Source organism: Cottoperca gobio, chromosome 1, assembly GCF_900634415.1.
Source record: "Cottoperca gobio chromosome 1, fCotGob3.1, whole genome shotgun sequence".
In the NCBI taxonomy this organism is placed as follows: Eukaryota; Metazoa; Chordata; class Actinopteri; order Perciformes; family Bovichtidae; genus Cottoperca; species Cottoperca gobio.
Genome location: NC_041355.1, coordinates 22,907,494 through 22,926,922, shown reverse-complemented (window position 1 = coordinate 22,926,922; position 19,429 = coordinate 22,907,494). Strand labels below are relative to the sequence as shown.

The 19,429-nt window shown below is 39.1% G+C and overlaps 3 protein-coding genes across 3 annotated transcripts; all 3 read right to left on the bottom strand.

Moving 5' to 3' along the window:
- Positions 1-794: 794 nt before the first annotated feature.
- psmb3 (proteasome 20S subunit beta 3) lies at positions 795-3,806 on the bottom strand. The gene is made up of 6 exons (XM_029434371.1): positions 3,649-3,806; positions 2,362-2,546; positions 1,644-1,751; positions 1,370-1,547; positions 1,008-1,102; positions 795-916 (listed from the first exon to the last, which is right to left on the bottom strand). Exons 1-6 carry the CDS (start codon positions 3,649-3,651, stop codon positions 868-870), a joined length of 618 nt encoding a protein of 205 aa, XP_029290231.1. The 5' UTR covers positions 3,652-3,806; the 3' UTR covers positions 795-867.
- Positions 3,807-4,446: 640 nt separating this feature from the next.
- cwc25 (CWC25 spliceosome associated protein homolog) lies at positions 4,447-8,744 on the bottom strand. The gene is made up of 9 exons (XM_029431995.1): positions 8,545-8,744; positions 7,823-7,995; positions 7,483-7,719; positions 7,330-7,399; positions 6,929-7,080; positions 6,411-6,483; positions 6,078-6,283; positions 5,240-5,407; positions 4,447-4,994 (listed from the first exon to the last, which is right to left on the bottom strand). The coding sequence occupies exons 1-9, from the start codon at positions 8,560-8,562 to the stop codon at positions 4,883-4,885; spliced, it is 1,209 nt and encodes a 402-aa protein (XP_029287855.1). The 5' UTR covers positions 8,563-8,744; the 3' UTR covers positions 4,447-4,882.
- A 4,193-nt stretch (positions 8,745-12,937) lies between these two features.
- sp6 (Sp6 transcription factor) lies at positions 12,938-18,747 on the bottom strand. Its single transcript, XM_029438567.1, has 2 exons — positions 18,633-18,747; positions 12,938-14,215 (listed from the first exon to the last, which is right to left on the bottom strand). The coding sequence occupies exon 2, from the start codon at positions 14,091-14,093 to the stop codon at positions 13,173-13,175; it is 921 nt and encodes a 306-aa protein (XP_029294427.1). The 5' UTR covers positions 14,094-14,215; positions 18,633-18,747; the 3' UTR covers positions 12,938-13,172.
- Between the last annotated feature and the right edge of the window lie 682 nt (positions 18,748-19,429).

Here is a 19,429-nt window from a genome sequence, read left to right as displayed (position 1 = left end):
GGCTGGCGGGGGAAAGCAGTGCTGATGGCTTCCAATGGCCCTGGACGCCACGTGTATTAAAATGACTTCCTCGTGCAGCGTCACCGGCTCTCCACCCCAGCCTCCACAGCTTCATACCCTCTCTCTCTGTATCTCACCATCAGCCACAGCTCCTGTCTCTACTCATCTACAAAGGAAGCTCAAAAAAACTCCAGAAAGCTAGTAAGTGTCAAAACACCATAAAACATCTCATGGAGCAATGATATTCCACGTTACAATAAAGAGAAGTGTTTTTATATTGCGCTTCCATAGACTTGAGACTTTATAAGATCATTTACAAAGGAAGATCATAATTGTAGCAGCAGAGACCAAAACATCCCGACTCCAACAATGCTGCATTCTACATTTCCCATAATGCAACTTGGCCTTTTTTTATTATTTTTTTTAGACTCAAGCATTTTCAGCCCCTGCATCATTAGAATTGAGTGCTTATTTTTAAGACAGGTTTGGCAACGTCTGATGCAGTTTGACATGCTTTGAAAGAGTTCATTTCTGTAACCTCACTTTTATTTAGTAACTGGTGCACAGTCCAAGCTGGCTGTCAGAGTAAGAAGGTTCAACTATTTTCATGTTGGACAACCCTACTGGGGTCTTTCATTTTAATTTCAGTTGTCAAGTGAACATGTGAATTAAGTTCACACATTATGCGACACAGATTTTAAAAATAGTGGCAATGTAGTGTAGGTTCTTGCAGCAATAACATCAGTCATGTTCATAGTTTAAACCTATGTTCATTTATTGAAGAAAAAAAAAAAGACAGTACAAGCATTGTTTATTATTTTTATACAAAACGTGTGTGGTGGTGAAGTGTTGGGAGAAACAGAAGCTCTAGTCCATCCTGGCTTTCAGGGTTCGTGTGGTGATCTTGTCTTTCTCACTGCCAGAGAAAAGAAAAGGCTGTCAATCACAGCAAACCTGTCATCCCACATCACCAACCTGTGCATACTGTGCTTGGTCACTGTACTTACATGACATGTACAACGACTCCCATACCAGACACTGCATCTCTATCGACTGCATTCAGCATGGCCTGGGAGATTGTCTCAAACAAGTCCTCTGGTTCCTGCACAATACAGCACATTTCTCAAACAAACACTTGAAATATCTAACTTCAGAACACCTTTGGCCAGAATGACTTAACACTAGGTAGACCTCACATACTGAACATGAGGAGGTCCGTCTCTAAAACGAGCCTCTATGGTACAAATGACAAACAGACAATAGATATCCCAGATAACAAATGTTGAAGGCTGTGTTATATCTGTCAGTTGTCCCCTGTGTAAGCAACCTACAAATATAAAAGTAACTTCAAACTTCACACACTACTTACCATGTCAGGCTCCCACAAAGATTCACACATGCCGTACATCTGCTCGGAGCAGGTGCCGCTTACAACAAAGTCTTCTGTCACCATGGGGCAGCCGATCAGATCCAAGGAGCAGATGAATGGTTCTGAGGTTTTGGGATCTAGTCCGGCAATCACAGGCTCGATGTAGTACGGCCCAAACCTAATGTGAGCAGAACATATTTACCAGATACTATTTGACCTTCTGTATGCAGCTTTTCACTTGGACATGGGTCAATATGAAGTTCAGTACACTCACCTCTTTTCATACAACAGGTTGGACACCATGCTCATGAAGGTCTTGGGCTTGATCTGACGACCCTCCTTCAGCTCATACAGGTTCAGTCTGAATTTAAGCCTCTGGGATCTACACACAAAAGCAAAGACATCCATCATCCCTGAGACATTTTTATTTTAAAATTCAGAGAATGCAAATATAATATATATAATAACAGCATTGCTCAGAAATCCTTTATTAGTCCCACAACAGGGAGATTAACCTCATTACAGCAAAGAACACATGAGCAAAAGAACATATGAAGTTAAGTGCCGAACGCACAATAATTAAATAAAAATAATATAAGTACATGCGGTTGAGTCATTTCTAAAGGTGAATATTGCACATGGGTTTTTTTTTTTACTGTGCAATAACTGTATATTTTAGAAAAAAAAAGAAAAGAACAAAAACCAGGGGAAATGTTTTTGGTAAGTCATATGTATTTTTATGTTTATAAGTGGTATGCTAATACCACAGTCTCCCCTAAATAGTTAGTAATAAACAGTTATAGTAAAGTATGCAACTACAACACCGTGTCGTTCTTAGGGATAAATATTGAAAAGGTGGTATTGAACGTGAGACTCTAGGCTTTCTTTTTTCCAGGATCTGAAAGTAGTCATTTTGTAGAGTCATCATGTGCTGGTGGTGAAAGAACTGTTTCACCCCTTTGAGAGAAAGCCGTGGAGGATTACACACTCACACTGTCTGAACATCAGTGGCCAGTCCAGCCAGCCCGATGTACAGCTTATCTCCCATGGGGAAGATCTTCTGAAAATCTGTGGTGACCATTTGAGCCTGAATGCCAAATCTCCGGTCTGCTGCTATGGCCACACAGTTCTTCCCCCGCATAGCCATGACGGCCCCTCCATTATAGGACATAATCGACTGGATGAAAAAGGAGAAAAGTAAGTTAGTCAGAGCAGAAAACATTAATAGATCACTTGATTAGTCAATTGACAGAACATGTATTAGCAACAAACCTGATGAAGCTATTAATTGTTAGTCTTTCTTAGCCAAGAAACAAAATAAGCAATTTAAATGTCAATTCCAGCTCTTTATAAGCTTTTTTTTTCCCCCATCTGTCTGGTATTTTATAGATCAGATTTAGAAAATAATATGCACATTCATCCACAATTAAAATGTTTTTAAATGGAAGACTTATTATCAAGCATGAAGAGTAACAATGCAAGAATCAAAAGGCAGTAATAAGAACCTCAACCACAGGACTGGGATATCAGTAAGAATACTGTAAACCTATATGTAACAAATAAATAACATGAAACAGGAAATATATAAAAAGTAAAACAAAAAAAGGTGTAGTGGTAGGACATGAACAGTAGACCAATGTCTTAAATACCAGTCGTGATATATTTCCAAATGCAATGATATTTAGGTGAAAAACGTCGTTGTTGAGTTGTTAAAATTGTGGCTGTTTGTTTTCTGCTGTCAGTAGCTTTACATCATTCCATTGCTAACTGTTGACTAGCTAGCTTTATTAAATTGAAGCTTCAGCTAACTAAGCTGACCAGGTCTAACGTTAATCAAACGTTACCTGATCGCAAACGGAACTACAACAGTTTAAGTTAACATCTGAATCAAGGTGCCCCTAATGTAAACTCAGGAAATGATTGTAACAGTTAAGCCACCGTACAAGATACGTTAGCTCATGTGCAGCTAGGTAAGCTAAGTATTTCGCTTTGTGGCTATCGCTGCCTAATATTACACTGGAACATTAACCGAAACATTAATTAAATTGTAATGTTTAGGAAATTATAGTAACTTGTAAAACCGAGCGTTAAATTCGTTTTCACAGGAAACTCACTGCTTCGTTACTTTTAGGGAGAATGCTAGAGATGTCTCTGTGCTAGCTAGCTACCAACATTAGCTTAGCCAAGCTCTTGTAACGGTTAGCCTTATTTACTAGGTCATTTTACAATTTTACCAAAAAACACATATACGCATATAACCTAATGTATGATGCTCTTACCATCGTGAATGTGTTGTAGTATATCCCTAGATGCTAGAACTTGCAAACTCCACTTCTTAGCGGCTATTATGAATGACTGCTCGGTAGTTTCCTACAGTGACTACACGATTTAGAAACACAGGGATCAGACTAACATGATTCTCATACGGCACCACTTGCGCAAAGTTCATTGGCTGGATGAACGGCACTCTGTGCAAAGCGCTGCTGTAATTGGAGGATATGGGTAGTAGGCGAACTAGGCATGCTGCATGCATAGTTTGTTCGACGCGTGTTAAAGTGAAATTAGAACCGGGAGGTTTCTTTCAGTTTTTGAAGATGCTTACAAAACTGGATTGTCACTGTCAAGTTTAGGTCTGAGTGTGACCCTCACGGGTTGGGTATTCTTTTTTTACTAATGTTAACTAAATGTTAATGAATGACAGTCAAAAGTTTTTTATTAAGTCCTGGCCTGTCTTCAAATAGTTTGACCAACGGCTACAAAACTCAACGAAACCTATTCAAAGCAAGCTAATAAGCCAATTGATGAATACATTGCCTACATTTATTAGCACCACACTGTTTTGAGCAATATAAATCCTACTTCTGAGGACTTTTAAAACAGTAAATTAAATTGAGCTCTGTCTGTCATTGATATTGGCATAGACAACAAAACAGATGTTTTGTGTGATCTGGAACTGTTCCATTGATAAAGGGGGTGTTGATGGGAATATTTGGTCATGTTCATGTTTGAACGTGTGTTTTATCTAGCAGTATCTGAACAACAGAAGATTATCTTAAAAAGCAACAACAAATAATAGGGATGTGGAAATATGATTTTTTTTTTTATTCCATTTGCCTATCACAGGAGTACACTAAGTAACAAACATATATATTACAAAAGATAAAATCAGGTTTGTTATACTGTAAAAACTAAAACAATATCAATAAGTTCTGACCACATGAACCTTTTGGCTTTTAAGAAAGTAACCTGCAACAGATCCGCCATTATAGTCAGAAATATAAATTATGTTTCCATTATGGAAACTACTTTTCCAAATAAAAGCCACGGAGAGGCAGGGAGTTATGTGGTTCCTTGTTTAAACTCAGGACAGACTCCCACCACACAATGCAACCTAAATGCATCAATACATGCACACCTGCTTTAACACATTAAAGAGACAGATAAAGGAGTGGATGGCATACTCTTGCCAAGCCTTTTCAATCAGTTCAGTTGTATGATAACCGTGTTGTGTTTTCATCTCTTCATGAAGTTGTCCAGGGAGACTGCTGTCCTCTGAATGGAGTGGATATTCCTTTTCACTCGGTCCTCTAAGGAAGAGCTGGCAGCACTCTCCAGCTTCATGTTACTGCAAGAGGGAAAGGTGAGTGTTAATGGAGCTAAACTTTAAGCATGCAAGAAAGATGTAAAAATAATGAGACACCAGGAGGACAGTGAATGTGGATTTTAGACATAATAATAATAATAATAATAATAATAATAATAATAATAATAATAATAATAATAATAATAATAATAATAATAATAACAATAACAATACATAATAATGCCATAGCCTCTGATTATTTTCGTATCCATGTTGCAGAAACGTACTGAATGAAGCCAGCATGGCGGTCACGCTTGACATTTTGTTCCCGCTGCTTTTCCAGCTCGTCTTGACTCCTGTATCTCTTCACATTATTCTCCCTGTCCTCATCCCTCTGCTTGGCCTGGTCCATCATCTCCCGCCTCTTGTGCTCCAGCTCTTCTGCAGAGAGCTTCCTACGTGAGACCGGAAAAAACATGGGGAAATTACTGGAATCTATTCAGTGTGGGTGGTGCTCTGAATACAGATCATTTAAAAATAAGTTTTCTGTGGAACTTATCCCAGGATTTTATTATGCTTACGCTGACTAATGCATGGTAAGAATAAGCATAATACAATTACTAGGTGGTAGGGCTGTACCGAATGTCATTCTTTTACATTTAAAGCTTTTATTGAGGTTTTGAAAGCTTTGAGTGTCTGCCAACATAACTTATGGTATCACAACCCTAAAAAGTATTTTAAAAAATCAATATCCTCAATTTGAAAAAAGTGATTAATTGGATTCCATGAGTTAGTAATAGTTAATTAAATTCATTTTCTTTAATAAATATAACTCGTCAGTGCATGCCTCCCCTTCTCTGCAGCAAGCTGGAGAGCAAAAGTCTTTTGAGTGCAGTGAAAATTTTGTTTTTTTAATTGCTAAATGCCAAAGAATATGGATTGAAGCAGAATATTTGGTTAGATTAAAAACATGTGGTGAATTTTAGATTACATCTTTCTTTTTACAATAAATGTTGACTTTGGGACTTTACAACACTGGAGTTATTAGAAATGTTTGAATCACACAAGTCTGAAACAATCAGTATTTGGAAGTGCAGCATTTTCTGGAGCTCTACGAAGTCTTACTTGGCTACAGGGTGCCTCTGTTTGTGGTAACGCTCTCTCTGTGGGCTGGAAGCTCTGGGCTCAACCTTCCTGTCGCCTCTGTATGAAGAAGAAGAGTAGACGTGACCTTCCCGGTTGTTCCTGTGAGGCGATCGGGTGCGGCTCCTCTCACGGCGCCCTGAGTGATTGGAGGGAGCTGAGGACTGGTGATGTCTGCCAGCGGGGAGCTGAGAGGGAAAACTTCATTGTTAGGACTTCAGTGTTCTGATTCAGAGCGACATTAATGATTGAAACTGTAAATGTGTGATGAAAATAGGAGTGGTATAATGAAATACTGTTTTGCTGCGTACTGACCTGCAGGCCATAGCCTGGAACATGATTGGAACGAGATTTGGTGTCTACTGAAGATTCATCTCGAGAATGTGACCTAAAAATAGATCAAAGACAATACTTAAAACAGTTTGCGTAATTGCACTAAGTGATCGAATATAGTCTGTGTGATACTTGTTGCATTATAAGTGTGCTTTGCTGGTTGAGCACATAAATCACATAAATAGTTCCAATTATTTCTTAAACAATCCCTTTACACACCGAGGGAAGCCTACTTCCACCGATGTGATGACAAATAATGAGTTAGTACTGTATCTGAGAAACTTCCGTAAATTATTATTTTGAGATACTAACTCATTATTTGAAGATAACCAAGTCATTATTTTAACAAAGTTTCTCATTATGTTGCAATACCAAGTCATTATTTTCAGATACTATGTTAGTATAATGACTTAGAGGATCATTTTCTTTTTTTCATTACAAGGCCACGTTTTATTCTTATTTTTTGTCTTTTACTGGCGGAAATCGGCTCTCATACATACCTGTGTTTTTTCTTGTCTTCGTCATCTGAGCTTGAACTTGAACTCCTTCTCTTATGCTTCTTCTCCTTTCTTCTCTCTTTGTCGCCTTTCTTCTCCTTTTTGTCCTTCTTCCTCTTCTTCTTCTTGTCTTTCTTGTCGAGATTCTGGCGCAGCTGTGAGAAAACCAACCAATGTTTTACCAGAAATAAAAATACAAGCTTCCCCTCCTCCTGACACAGTACCACTTCTCTACTCATAAAGTTAGTGGAAACACCACTGAAAGGTGCGGCGGAAGGAAAACTCATGTAAATGTCAGACATGAGTGAGTTGGTTATTTAAAGTTAAATAACCAAAATATTGTCAAAGTAAGAGTCAAATGTCAAAGCAACCCCTCATTTACAAAGAATTATTATTCATTTTACCATTTCTTTAATTTTCTTCATCTTCACTGGATTACTCAAGACTTCTCTCTTCTTTTCTTCCTCACGTTTCCTTTGGAAAACCAATCAAACATGAATTAAACAATTTGCAACTAGTAGCATATTTTCAGAACAAATGACAAGAGACTCACTAACCTGATTTCAAACAGGGGGTCTTCCCTGATCTTGGCAGCCAGGTCGAGGTTGGAGGCAGGAGTGGTGGGGTTGAAAATGGACCCAGGCAGGAGGCCAGTCTCAGCCGATGGACCGCTCTCAGGCTCCTCGTATTGGTCGGTGATCTGCTTGTCAATGGCACGTCCCAGCAGATACTCATCTCTGGACACTTGACCAGCAGGGCCCTGGTACATCCAGTCCAGCCGATCATCCTTCTTCCTGTCATCATAAAAAGGGATATAACATGTTGTTTAATTAACATAAACATAATGTTTTTTAGTTTTAAACCACAAAACAACTTTCATAATATCAGAGGACTAACTTGAGGGATCCGGCTTCCTCTGCAAATCTTGTTATTTCTTCTCGGGCTCGTTCGTCTTTCAGTTCTTTCTGGAGCTCCTCGATCTTCTTGCATTCAGCCTCATGTTTCTGTTCAGCTTTCCAAACACGCTCAATATTTTTCATAGTCTGGGGATGCCAGCTCTTTTTCAAGTTCTGGCAGAAGACAAGATTTACAACATTTAGTAGCTGTGACTGAAAACTACCAGCTTTAGTGTAAAAGTTTGACTTGAAAGTGTTTACCTTTCAACCACAAATATTCACGTAGACAGTAGGAGTGTACAAATCTTACGGCAAACATATAAATACATATAATTAATAAGGATCTTCTAAGTAACATATTCGGGTATAATTGGCAAGGAAATTATTTATTGTGAAGCAGAATATTTTAACAGAAATCTCAACTTTTACAGTTGACCCTCGCATCTAGCTAACGTCAATGCTCAGTCAGTTGACCTTAAGCTAACGAAAACTAGCAGTTACGTTAAAGCTATTAAAATATAAGAATAATCTAAAACCAAAGTTAAAGAGTATTGCTGAACCGAACTGTAGCTCCTAACATTTCCTCGTAAGTATTGCCTCATGTTGTAACAACTGTATAGACAACAAGTAAGCATCTTTAAATCCTCATATTCTGAATGGAGTTTGGTATCAATAGTCTCTAAGCAGAGAGTGCCTGTTCTGGATGAGATAGCTCATACTTACCAGATCGCCACCCCCCATCTTGAAAAGTTTGTAGTTTCAATCCAACAAAAAATAGAAATAGACAAATCTGTCCTAAAAAACTATCAAATGTAGAACAAAAAAAGTTCAACGCTCGCTAGAAAATGGAGCCACCGAGGCTTGTGTGTGACGTTTTGTTCATTTCCTGTTTTGGATCATTCCCTTTCCGGCTCCAGTTTATGGTGCTTTCCCGTAACCGTCGTAAAGTCCTAACTTTATAGTTCTGCCGTCGTGTATGTCCGTGATTTGGAGGTTGTTAGTTGCAGAAACTGTTTTATATAATCAAACACAACATGTTTATTATTATGTTTGGGAGAGATGCCTTATGCATGGATCATCATTATGTTTCCAACGTTGAATTCTAACAGCACCTAAAGGCTGCACCCTGGCCGTGAACACATCTGTTTAAGAAAGGCAGAAGCGTTTTATCAGAATCAGAATTTGTTTTTTGGCCAAGCAGGTTTTCACATACAAGGAATTTGCTTTGGTGTGTAATGGTGCAAACATAAACACAGTAGGAGAAGTTAAAAATAAGAGCAAATACAGAAGAATATAAATATATAAAAAAGAATGTACAGAATGTAATGAAAAGTATGTACAGTATATCTTAATTAAATTAGAATTAAAAGTGTTGTAGTAGCAGAAATGTGCAAAATACTCAGAGGAATGTGCAAAGGTTCCCACATGCAGAGTGTGTGGTAGAGTTTGTAGGGAACAGATGTGTGATCACAAAAAGTCTTTGTCCAGGGTGGGAGGGGTCTGCAGCAATCTTACCTGCACGCTTCCGGGTCCTGGAGGCGTGCAGGTCCTGGAGGGATGGCAGATTGCAGCTGATCACCTTCTCCGCAGAGGGAATGACACGCTGCAGTCTGACCTTGTCCCGGTCAGTGGCAGCAGCGTACCAGATGGTGATGGAGGAGGTGAGGATGGACTCGATGATGGCAGTGTAGAAGTGCACCATCATCATCTTTGGCAGGTTGAAGTACATCCTCTGCTGTGCTTTTTTAATGAGGGAGGTGATGTTCATAATGCATTGTTGGTATTTGTCGGTGTCTCCAAACTTTTTCGGCTCATGACCTGCTTGTGATCCTTTAAAAAAAAAAAGCAATTCTTACTATATGCCACAGAGTAGTTTGTCCTTTGTACTTTAATTTGAAGGATTTATAGAAGAGGTGAAAGTATACAATATTTCAATATAAAATACCTTTTAGAAAAATAGCTGAAAAGAATAATGTATGCATTTCTGCAATATATCTGCAAAGACCCACATATAAAATAAATGCTGTCATTTCTTGTTTATTTATTTATTCAGAATGTATTCAGACCCCTTCACTTTTTTCCCCCGCATTTTGTTATGTTGAAGTCTCATGCTAAAATCGTTAAAAAATAATTTCCCCCTCATAAATCTATACTAAATACCCCACTATGAGAATGTGGTAACAGGTTTAGAGAACATTTTATTATTGTATTTAAAACAAAACTTTGCTATGACACTTGAAATTTAGCTCAGGACCTCCCATTTCTCTTGATCATCTTTGACATGATGCTCCACCTTGACTGGAGTCCGGCTGCTGTACATTGAACTGAATGGTCATGACTTGAATAGGCACACACCTGTCTATATATATATATATATATATATATATATATATATATATATATATATATATATATATATATATATATATATATATATATATATATATATATATATATATATCGGAATCACTTGTATCTGTTTATAAAAGTCAATTTGGCATTGAAATGCTGCTGCTGATACTCCTAATAATAATAATAATAATAATAATAATAATAATAATAGTGTCTGCTGTTTATTGAGTGAAAATCAAACTGCACAGAATAATGAACAATTAGCGCATTTTTGGTAAATAAAGGTTCAACATGGACACAGAATATAGTTTTTTATTTAAAGGACAATAATAGATTAAATACAAGTTATTACACCATGATACTTAACTTATTAAAAGTTTTAGAAATGATTTTATTAAAGTCAACTAAAACTTTAAAAAAAATTTACTACAGCAACCAACTAAAATAAAAGTTGTCCATCTTGCTCTACTGACCAACACAAAAGAAGACTATCAAAAATAACATCAACAAAAAAAGAAAAATAATAGTAGTCAATTCACAATAATTGACTATTTTTTAAGGACAGTCTTCCATTTCTTATATTCTATACATAAATACAGCAATCGTGAGCCTCCAATAATGCAGGCTCCCTAATAAAAGAAGTCTCAGCCTAATGTCTGTGATGAGTTACATACATCCTAATAGTGTTTAAACTGTAAAGCTGCTCACACTGCTCGCTACATAAGTATCGATCACTTACTATTGCTTATGAAACTTACCTATTCCAAAAAAGTAACCTAAACTAATTCTGATGCTTGTTTTGTTCGACTGCATTTTATTTCATTAACTAGACCGCTAGCAGTCTTTCTTTGCATGCTAATTCAGAGTCAAATTAGTAATAAAGATTTCATAAAGGTTTTGTTAAATGAGTTGTCGGTGAACATGGAAAAACTGCAGACACAAATCAAATGTGTTGAGAGATAAGCCCTTCACACACTGTTTGTTGCTGATAGGGACCACAGCTTGATCCGACATGTAAATGTTTATCTAGCTGATGATATTTGGAATAACTTTAAGTCCACTTAATGAGGTACACCTGGATAGTATTGGTAGGACAACCTTTCGAGCCATGCATTTACGGTACGTTCTTTTAGGATTTTCTGTTGCACCTTTGTGACATGAAAACCAGTCATTATTATTTCTTTGGCCACTTGGGGGCAGCTCAACAAACTGTAAATACAACATTGACATATCTTCACCATATAAAGATGTCGACGTTGATGAGAGCGCTGAGACTGAACTAGAAAAGTATTGTTTTGCACCAGAAAACACAAAACAGTGAGCTAAAATGTTCTGAAACCAACCCTGTCTCATACCAAATAACGTTCCCATATAACTAAAATTATTATTATTTACGTTTTGAGGGAAACTTATTTTCTCCCAGATAAGAAAAAATAATAATTATTGTAAATTGAAAAAAAAAAAGAACATAACAAAGTCACAAGACATTGAAGTTGCAGAAGTACATTTAAAAAAAGTCAACATTGACTTTAGATTTCACACGGGACATGAACAGCGATCTCCTAGGTGAAAGTTTGTGTTTGATCCACCTCAACATTACGCGGACGTAAGCGGACTGATTACAAACGTATCTGTGATACGTCAAAAACAAACGTAATCAGGGACAAAATACGTTTCCCATGGAACGTAACTGACAAAGCAGTTATATGGAAACATATTGGTTTAGGAGACCATGCTGGCTAACAGTAAGTGCTCAATAGCGCTTCACTGTGAGTTCATTGTTACTACTAGGAAGTAATTTGCTCCATTGTTAATACAATTTTTTTTATTAGTGCAGCTTTAAATCTTGTGACTGCAAAGGCCACTGTAGTAAACTCCCCAGTTTAGTTTAATGTTCAATTCAGCAGCAGCAGCCTGTTGTGTCGAGAGGCCGCCCTGTGGGGTTGAGTTTAGGCCAAATATGATCGCTGTAATCAGCATGTAGCAAAAAGAGTCAGCATTTTCTCTCCACGTCCAGCTTTGGTGATCATGACGTTCAGCTTTTTCAGCAGCTCTGACCACTTTGGATTTTTCAGGTTAATTTAGTTGTTTATCTTTTTTACATCACTGTCACACTTGTTTCTTTGCATTATTGTGTTCCATCTGGTAACCTGAACCAGTGTTCACAGTCTCAGCAATAAGTGTTTTGCCATCAGTGGCAACAAAAACACACAACATTTGGTAAATATGCCTTTGTAGTGCATGGAATTCCCATTGTTTTATATTATATTATATATTATATTATCAACATTATAGCATGCTGAGTACAGTTATTGTCTGTTGTACTTTCATTTAGTATTTGTACCATTTTAATTACTTACATACCAACATGCACACACCCAGTTTTGTGGCATGAACTTTCAACCATCCAAATGGCTCCTGATCTTTTTAAAATGCCAACCTGCTGTATTATATTCCAGTGTCTTATCACAACTTGCACAGTAGGCTACACACATATGGTGACAGTCTGAGACAAAAACAAAGTATCACTGTCTCTTTTCTCCGTTCAAAAGCACGCTGCCTTTGACATTAGTGTATTAAACTGTGTTGGAGGCAAATATGTCTCCAACACATTTGATTGATTTCATTGTAAACAAGTTAACAAGCCACCTTCAGTTAATCTTTGGTCTACTGGTAGTAGAAGCTCGAGCAGCAATGGAAGTCCAGCAACAAGTTGCAGCTTCAACTTTCCCTTTTAGTGAACAGAGGAAAGTTTTATCCCCAGAATCATTCCCATTACTTTTTTCTGTGCTATAACATTTAGATTATCACTGAGTTAGCCCAGTTGATAGATTCACAGGACCACAGACAAACACGTTCTGATCCATCCGACTTTCATCAGGGAAAGTTTGTCCAAACTTTTTTCTATTCTCTATTCTATTGTAAAACTATGACACCTCTATGACAGACAGGGAACATGAAACCTTTAACTGCAAGAAATGCTTCCGAAAGTGATGAAATTAGCCGGACTGCCCTGTCACGCTAGAGACTGAGGGGTCTGTCTCACATTTCAGCTTCAGCGGAGGCTCTGTGTTGTCAGACACATTTGAGGATGACTGAGGAGGTGTGGGTGTGTCGAAGCCTTTATCCAGCCTCCCGTCTCCATTTATCCTCTCCTCCCCATGTCCTGGTGGGGACTCGTGTGTGCGCATGTGCTTGGCCAGGTGGTCATTGCGCATAAACACTCTCGGGCATAATGCGCAGCTGAACTTCTTAGCACCAGTGTGCGTCTGAAGGTGGCGCTGCAGTTCATCAGAGCGTGTAAATCTTTTGCCGCAGAAGAGCCAGTTGCAGACAAACGGCCGGTCCCCGCTGTGCCATCGCAGGTGAGCCTTCAGATGGGAGGTCTTGGCGTAAGCTTTGCCGCAGCCAGGGATGTGGCAGTTGTGCATGTGCTTCCGTCTGCTGTCATCAGTGCTCTGGCCCAGCTGTTCAGCATGCACACAGTTAGGGCAGCGACACGCAGCCTGGCCACCTCCTCTGGAGGAGGAGCGGCGCTGGGGCTTCGGGCGGGCGGAGACAGCGTTCTCCTGTGGTTCCTCTAGGGAGTACGCTTCTTGCTGAAGCATTTCAGGGGCCAGTGGCTCCATCTTGAAGCCATCCTGGGTGAAGAGGTGAGATGAGTGTGAGCCTGGAGCGAGTTGAGCTGGGGGCAGGGTGCACAGCTGCGGGTCGGAGCCGTAGGGCCCTAAAGAGTGCTGCAACCCCATGGAGCTCCCTGGATTTACTGAAGGCAAGCCGACACCCTGCCCCGTCTGCAGGTCGATCCAGCTCCCTGGTTGGACGTCCCTGTGGAGGTCCCACCAGGAGGGGATGTTCATGTCTTCTGAGTTGCCACTTGGGGGTGCTGTCCGTAACCAAGGCTCGTAAGGGTGGGCCATGAGAGAAGCTGGTGCAGGTGCAAGAGTGTTGATGAGGTTGGCCGCTCAACGTGTTGTTCACTATGTTTTGAGTAACGCTGAGAAGATTAGCACATGGTGGGATGGTGATGCGTCAAAAAAACCTGTAGAAAGAAAGAACAGACATATTGTTAATCTCTTCAAATCTGGTATCAAGTCGACCTTTCTCATTCTGTTGCATTTCCTCTATGACTTCACTGAACCACATGCAATGACTTTGAAGCCTTGAGGTCATCTTTTTCAAGTCTGAAAGACTTTGAAATTACTCAGCTTCTGCTGATCTAACGTTTCTGAACTTCAGATGTGCAGACATTCAGGCCTAAATCCTCCTGTCTACAACATTTAAACCCTGAGCACACCTCCTTCATCGCCATGGATACTGCCGTTCTCACGCTGCATGGCCGAGGAAGCAGAAGAGAGGGGGAGACAAACATGTCCAGGCAGACACGTTTGCATCCGCTGCCAGGTACTTCCCATGGAGGACAGTCAAAGACAAGCGCAAAGAAAACAACATCATTGGCCCTGTGCAGAGGAAAAAGGCGGGGGGGGGGGGGGGGGAGGAATAAATGCTGGTGAGATGGGGGGAGGGACGAGAGTGAAGGGGAGTGTTGACAGGAGAGCAGTTTGGTAAAGGAAGAAGTTCCAGGGAGGTATGGCTGTAGGCCAAAGTCTATTTGTACGTCTCTGAGGTTTGTGGAGATGAAGCCTGGCAGACAGGAGAACCTGTTTTTTTATGAATCACACATGATTTACAACAACAGGCCTTCAGGCAAGTTACAAAAGGAGCCCCGTAAAAACAGCTCGCCTCTTACACTGGCGGCAGAAAGCATCAACAGTTGCAGACTGACGGCATTCAGGAGCCTGAGAATAGGAGAGCAACAATGACCTGAGAATAATTACTTTATGTACATAATTATGTGCACACGCTGTGAAACAGCATCATGTCCCCAACACGCTCCAGATATGTACGCTTGTGCACGCCTCAACGGCGTCAGTCAGCAAGAGAAGGTGCTCTGATTTCAAAAGGTGACACAAAGCTTGTTAAAGTCTGTGTAAATCTATGACAAGAAGCTACCGGCCTGCAAAACCTGTGCTCGGCTCCAAACATGTCCTAGCCCCAAACAATCTTGTTGACTTCCACCACACCCCCATCCTCCAACGTCTACAATTATCTTTACAGCAGGAAACAGTAAAGAAGGCTGAAGCTTAAGAGGTTGCTATCTTAGTCTTGGATCACTTGTTGTGAAACCATATCTGACAGAAACTAGAGGTCAAGCTCCATTGGAAGACATACATCCTGTCTCATATGTAGATCCACTCGAGGCAGGTGGAGTGTGCACACGGGTGGTGTCACTCTGACTGACAGTGAAGTGAAGGATCCCCTCAGTAGATCCCAATTTGTTGAGTCAATGCGGGCAAACCAAGAGGATTACACGTTCTCAAAAGCTCAGTCAAACAAATTTAGAGATGCTTTCTAGTCGCAATGAAATCGTAAAACAATTAGTTTGGAATTCCCTAATGAAAGGTCTGGTGTTAAAGGTCAAGCTGATTTATTTCATGTCGACCTGGAGCCAGAGCTTCTGCTCTGTAATCTTTTGGGAATGCGACAGAGATACACGGCGGAATGGTCCCCGCAACTCTGCTCTTACTGACACGACCGTAAACAAACCAAGACAGCAGCATCCTCCTCCGTTCACAAAAGTGCTGGGAGCGCTGCGAGCTCCTGAGAGAAACAGCTGGCATGAGGGGGCCCCATGGGGGACGGCAGCCTCGGAGGAGGAGGCTGGTACAGAGCAATGATAGAGCTCTGGTCATAAAACCTGCCCGACCTAGCACAGCCCCAGATTTACAAGTCTGCCATCAGAAGGAGGCTCAGAGAGGGTGCCAACATTTCTCTTGATTTTTAAAATGAAAACACTTTTCCTGAGTTTGACCAAACATCTGTACACGTTTTTGTTCTGATTTGAGAGCTAATGATGAGGCTTTTCCAAAATAAGGTGTATTTTTTTCAGACCGCTAATCGGCTGACTTTTGCATTAATACATTTTGAGACCCATTTTCCAGAATAGTTTACAGGCCAACTTTAATCCTCATTCTGCCATCCACAAGTCTCCTATCCTACATCACCCCAGACATAGAATGACGCAGTTAAAACAGTAGCGCTGACTGTCCCTAGGACACTCTAATCAGACTAGTTTTGATTCAGTAGGTTTTTTAACCTGCTTGGAGGACAAGATGGATGGAAAGGAGCACATCAATTCAGCAGGGGTCAGTTGTCAGAGTGTACCACGATGAACTTCAAACACTTTTCTGTTCAAATCAAAACCTTCCGACCTGAACATGCTTGACAGCACCACAAAAACTTTACACATACTAAAACAAACACAAAGAACTGGTATAATGCCCAAAGTCTGACCCCGCAACGGTCTTTATATTAGAATTTATAAAATGCTATGACTGGACATTAAATTAAAATATCATTTGCACACCTGAGTGAAGGTAAAGTTAGTGAGATACAGAGCTGGAGATTAAAGGCTTATCTCTGCTAATCGGTTCCTAGATAGTTTAGATATGGATGACAGATTTACATCCTCAGTGATTTAGAAGTGTCAGTGTGACACTTATTCAAACACAATTGCATAAAATGCATTGGTACTACATATTTTACTGCAATATATACTGCAGTTCTCTTGACAACAGCTTTTAAGAGCATTTTTGTTTCCTTCTCTCTCTTCTGAGTGGACACACTGCAACCAGAAAACTGTTTCACATTTGATTTACAAAGTTTTCAGAGCCACATTATCAACCCACTGTACATTAAGTGCATTTCATATCAAGTCTGATGCGCCACAAAAAATCAAAAGCTGTCCTGTTGCCACAGGAATTTATTTGAATATAATTTATTGTGCTTGTTTATGGTGTTTTAGTATTAATGTTTTAATGGACAAAGAGATTACATATCAACCATACAGACAGGATAACACCTGTTCTGCTTTGAATAGAAGTTACAATTTGATTTACCATAAAAAAAAAGAATAGTCAAGATACGTAGTGTATATAGAGCGGTGGAGAGTTACTAACAACATTAACTCAAGTAATATACTTAAGTACACATTTTAGGTACTTTACTTAAATATTTCCATTCTAATCGTAATGCTACTTTATACATTAAGTATATTATAGTACCTTTGACTTTTCTTTACAATTATAGTTCCAATTAAAATTTGACATAAAAAACATACAATCGGGACGTGTAAAATAATGCATTGTTTTAGATTAAACTACCCAACCGTATACGAAGCTTCACCTTGACCAAATACAACATTAAAGTACCACTTACATATTAAAGCATCATTAATAATGATCCAATTCTATGACAACGCAACACTAGTATGCCATTCTGCATATTGGTACTTTTATTTTTCATACTTTGAGTGCATTTAGTTGAATCTCTGCTTTTACTGAAATGTTGAATACATGACCTGTATTTTACTTTGTGGTATTTCTGCTAACTGAAGTCAATTATTATAATTCTTTTTCCACCAATGCATATACAGTATATCTTAGTAAGACTTGCACTTGGTCAATCACCGCAGACATTTTTATTTTAAATAAAACCCTTTCTATAAAAAGAGAATTAATTAAAACTCCAATCCGACAGTTCAGACTGATGTGCAAACACATTTAATGGATTATAATTCCTATCATGTGCACTTTTTAAAATTTGTTTCCGAATCCTAATTCAAAATCTTCACAGGGTTTGTGGAGATTGTTCCTATAGGGAACATGAAAACAATATAAGAATCTACTTTACAGGGGAAAAGCAATAATGACATCAGACCAGAATCTAAAATAAACAGCGAGTGGCGGCAAATTTTACTCAATAGCATTAATGTACAGATTTGATTTGAAATATAGATGTGTGATTCCCATAATGTGTTAATTGCTTTCTTGTGAAACATTATTTAAGATTTTAGGACCGATAATCTGCATATGTATTTGCATGTGAGTAAACGACACATGAACCCTCCACATCTACAGGTCAGCTAAATATAATCCACACTTCTCCACTTGGAAACTTCACACTTGTTTTTTTATTCTCGTAATGTACACATGTAATGTAATGTTTGGAAATGTCTTAACCAAATAAACTTTAACTACATTAATCAAAACCCACAGGACAAGAATTCAAACTTAAATTGTAAAAATAAAAATACAATATATAAGTTTAATTGCAGCTCTTAAGGTCTCGTTGTGGGAAATTTATTTTTAATTGATGTCTTCAAGTCAAATGAGTATTAGTGCCTATGTTGTAGCTACTAAATGTTCTTATTTATTGAAACTTAATTTTCCATTTTTTCTGCGTTCAATATGACATTTGTTTGATTTTCTCATATATGGACTTACAGTTCCTACAGTCTAAAACATGATTAATATAGCAATGTAATGTTAACGAAGATCATGTAAACAGACATAGTAAGTAGTATGTTGGTCGCAGTGATATTTAAATTCCTGAGTTACCTGTTTGTCCTTGGAGCTGCTGCTGTTGTTATTTTCCTTTAGGAATAAATGCACCTTGGTTGTAGAAACTTTGTCTCAGCTCAGCTCTGCTGTTTCTTCCCGTCGTCGACAAACGTGCACAGAAAAATAATATCCTCATCATATTTCATCTGATTTTCTCCATCGCAGACGGTCCAAGTGAGGCAATATGTGCGTTTTGGCGCACAGGTAAGCAGCACTGTGACTAGTGGCACACTTCATGATAGGCTGCGCGTCTTGAGTGTCTCCAGGCTCCGCCCTCTGCTGCCGTGCCGGCTCCCCTTTGAAGATGCGCCCTCCTCGGCTGGAGGTGAAGACACGCTCGCGTTAGAAAACACGAGGATCAATGAGTCAGAGCTGCCAAACATATAGTTGTTGTAAAGTTTGGTCTGGGTTTAATATATATATATATATTTAATATAATTAAATAAGTTTCACTCCTCACTTTGTTCATTTGATTTATTGTAGGCTACCCCGGGTTTTGACAGATTTGGGTAAAACTGCATTTTTCTACGATGAACGTTGGTTATGGAGTAATCTACAAAATGATCCAAAATGAGAAAACATTCATATCCACTTGTGACTGTAAGGGCATCATATATAATGTGGCAAAGGATGCACGTGGTTGTTTGTCTTGAGAGGCCACTTTGTTAAACAGCTGTTCTTCCGTTTTATGGGAAGTTTTGTATATTATGTTGTATATGTTGTATTTGAATGTGTTGGGGTTTTGTATGGTTGCTGCCATGGCCAGGTCTCTCGTGTAAAAGAGATTTTATTTT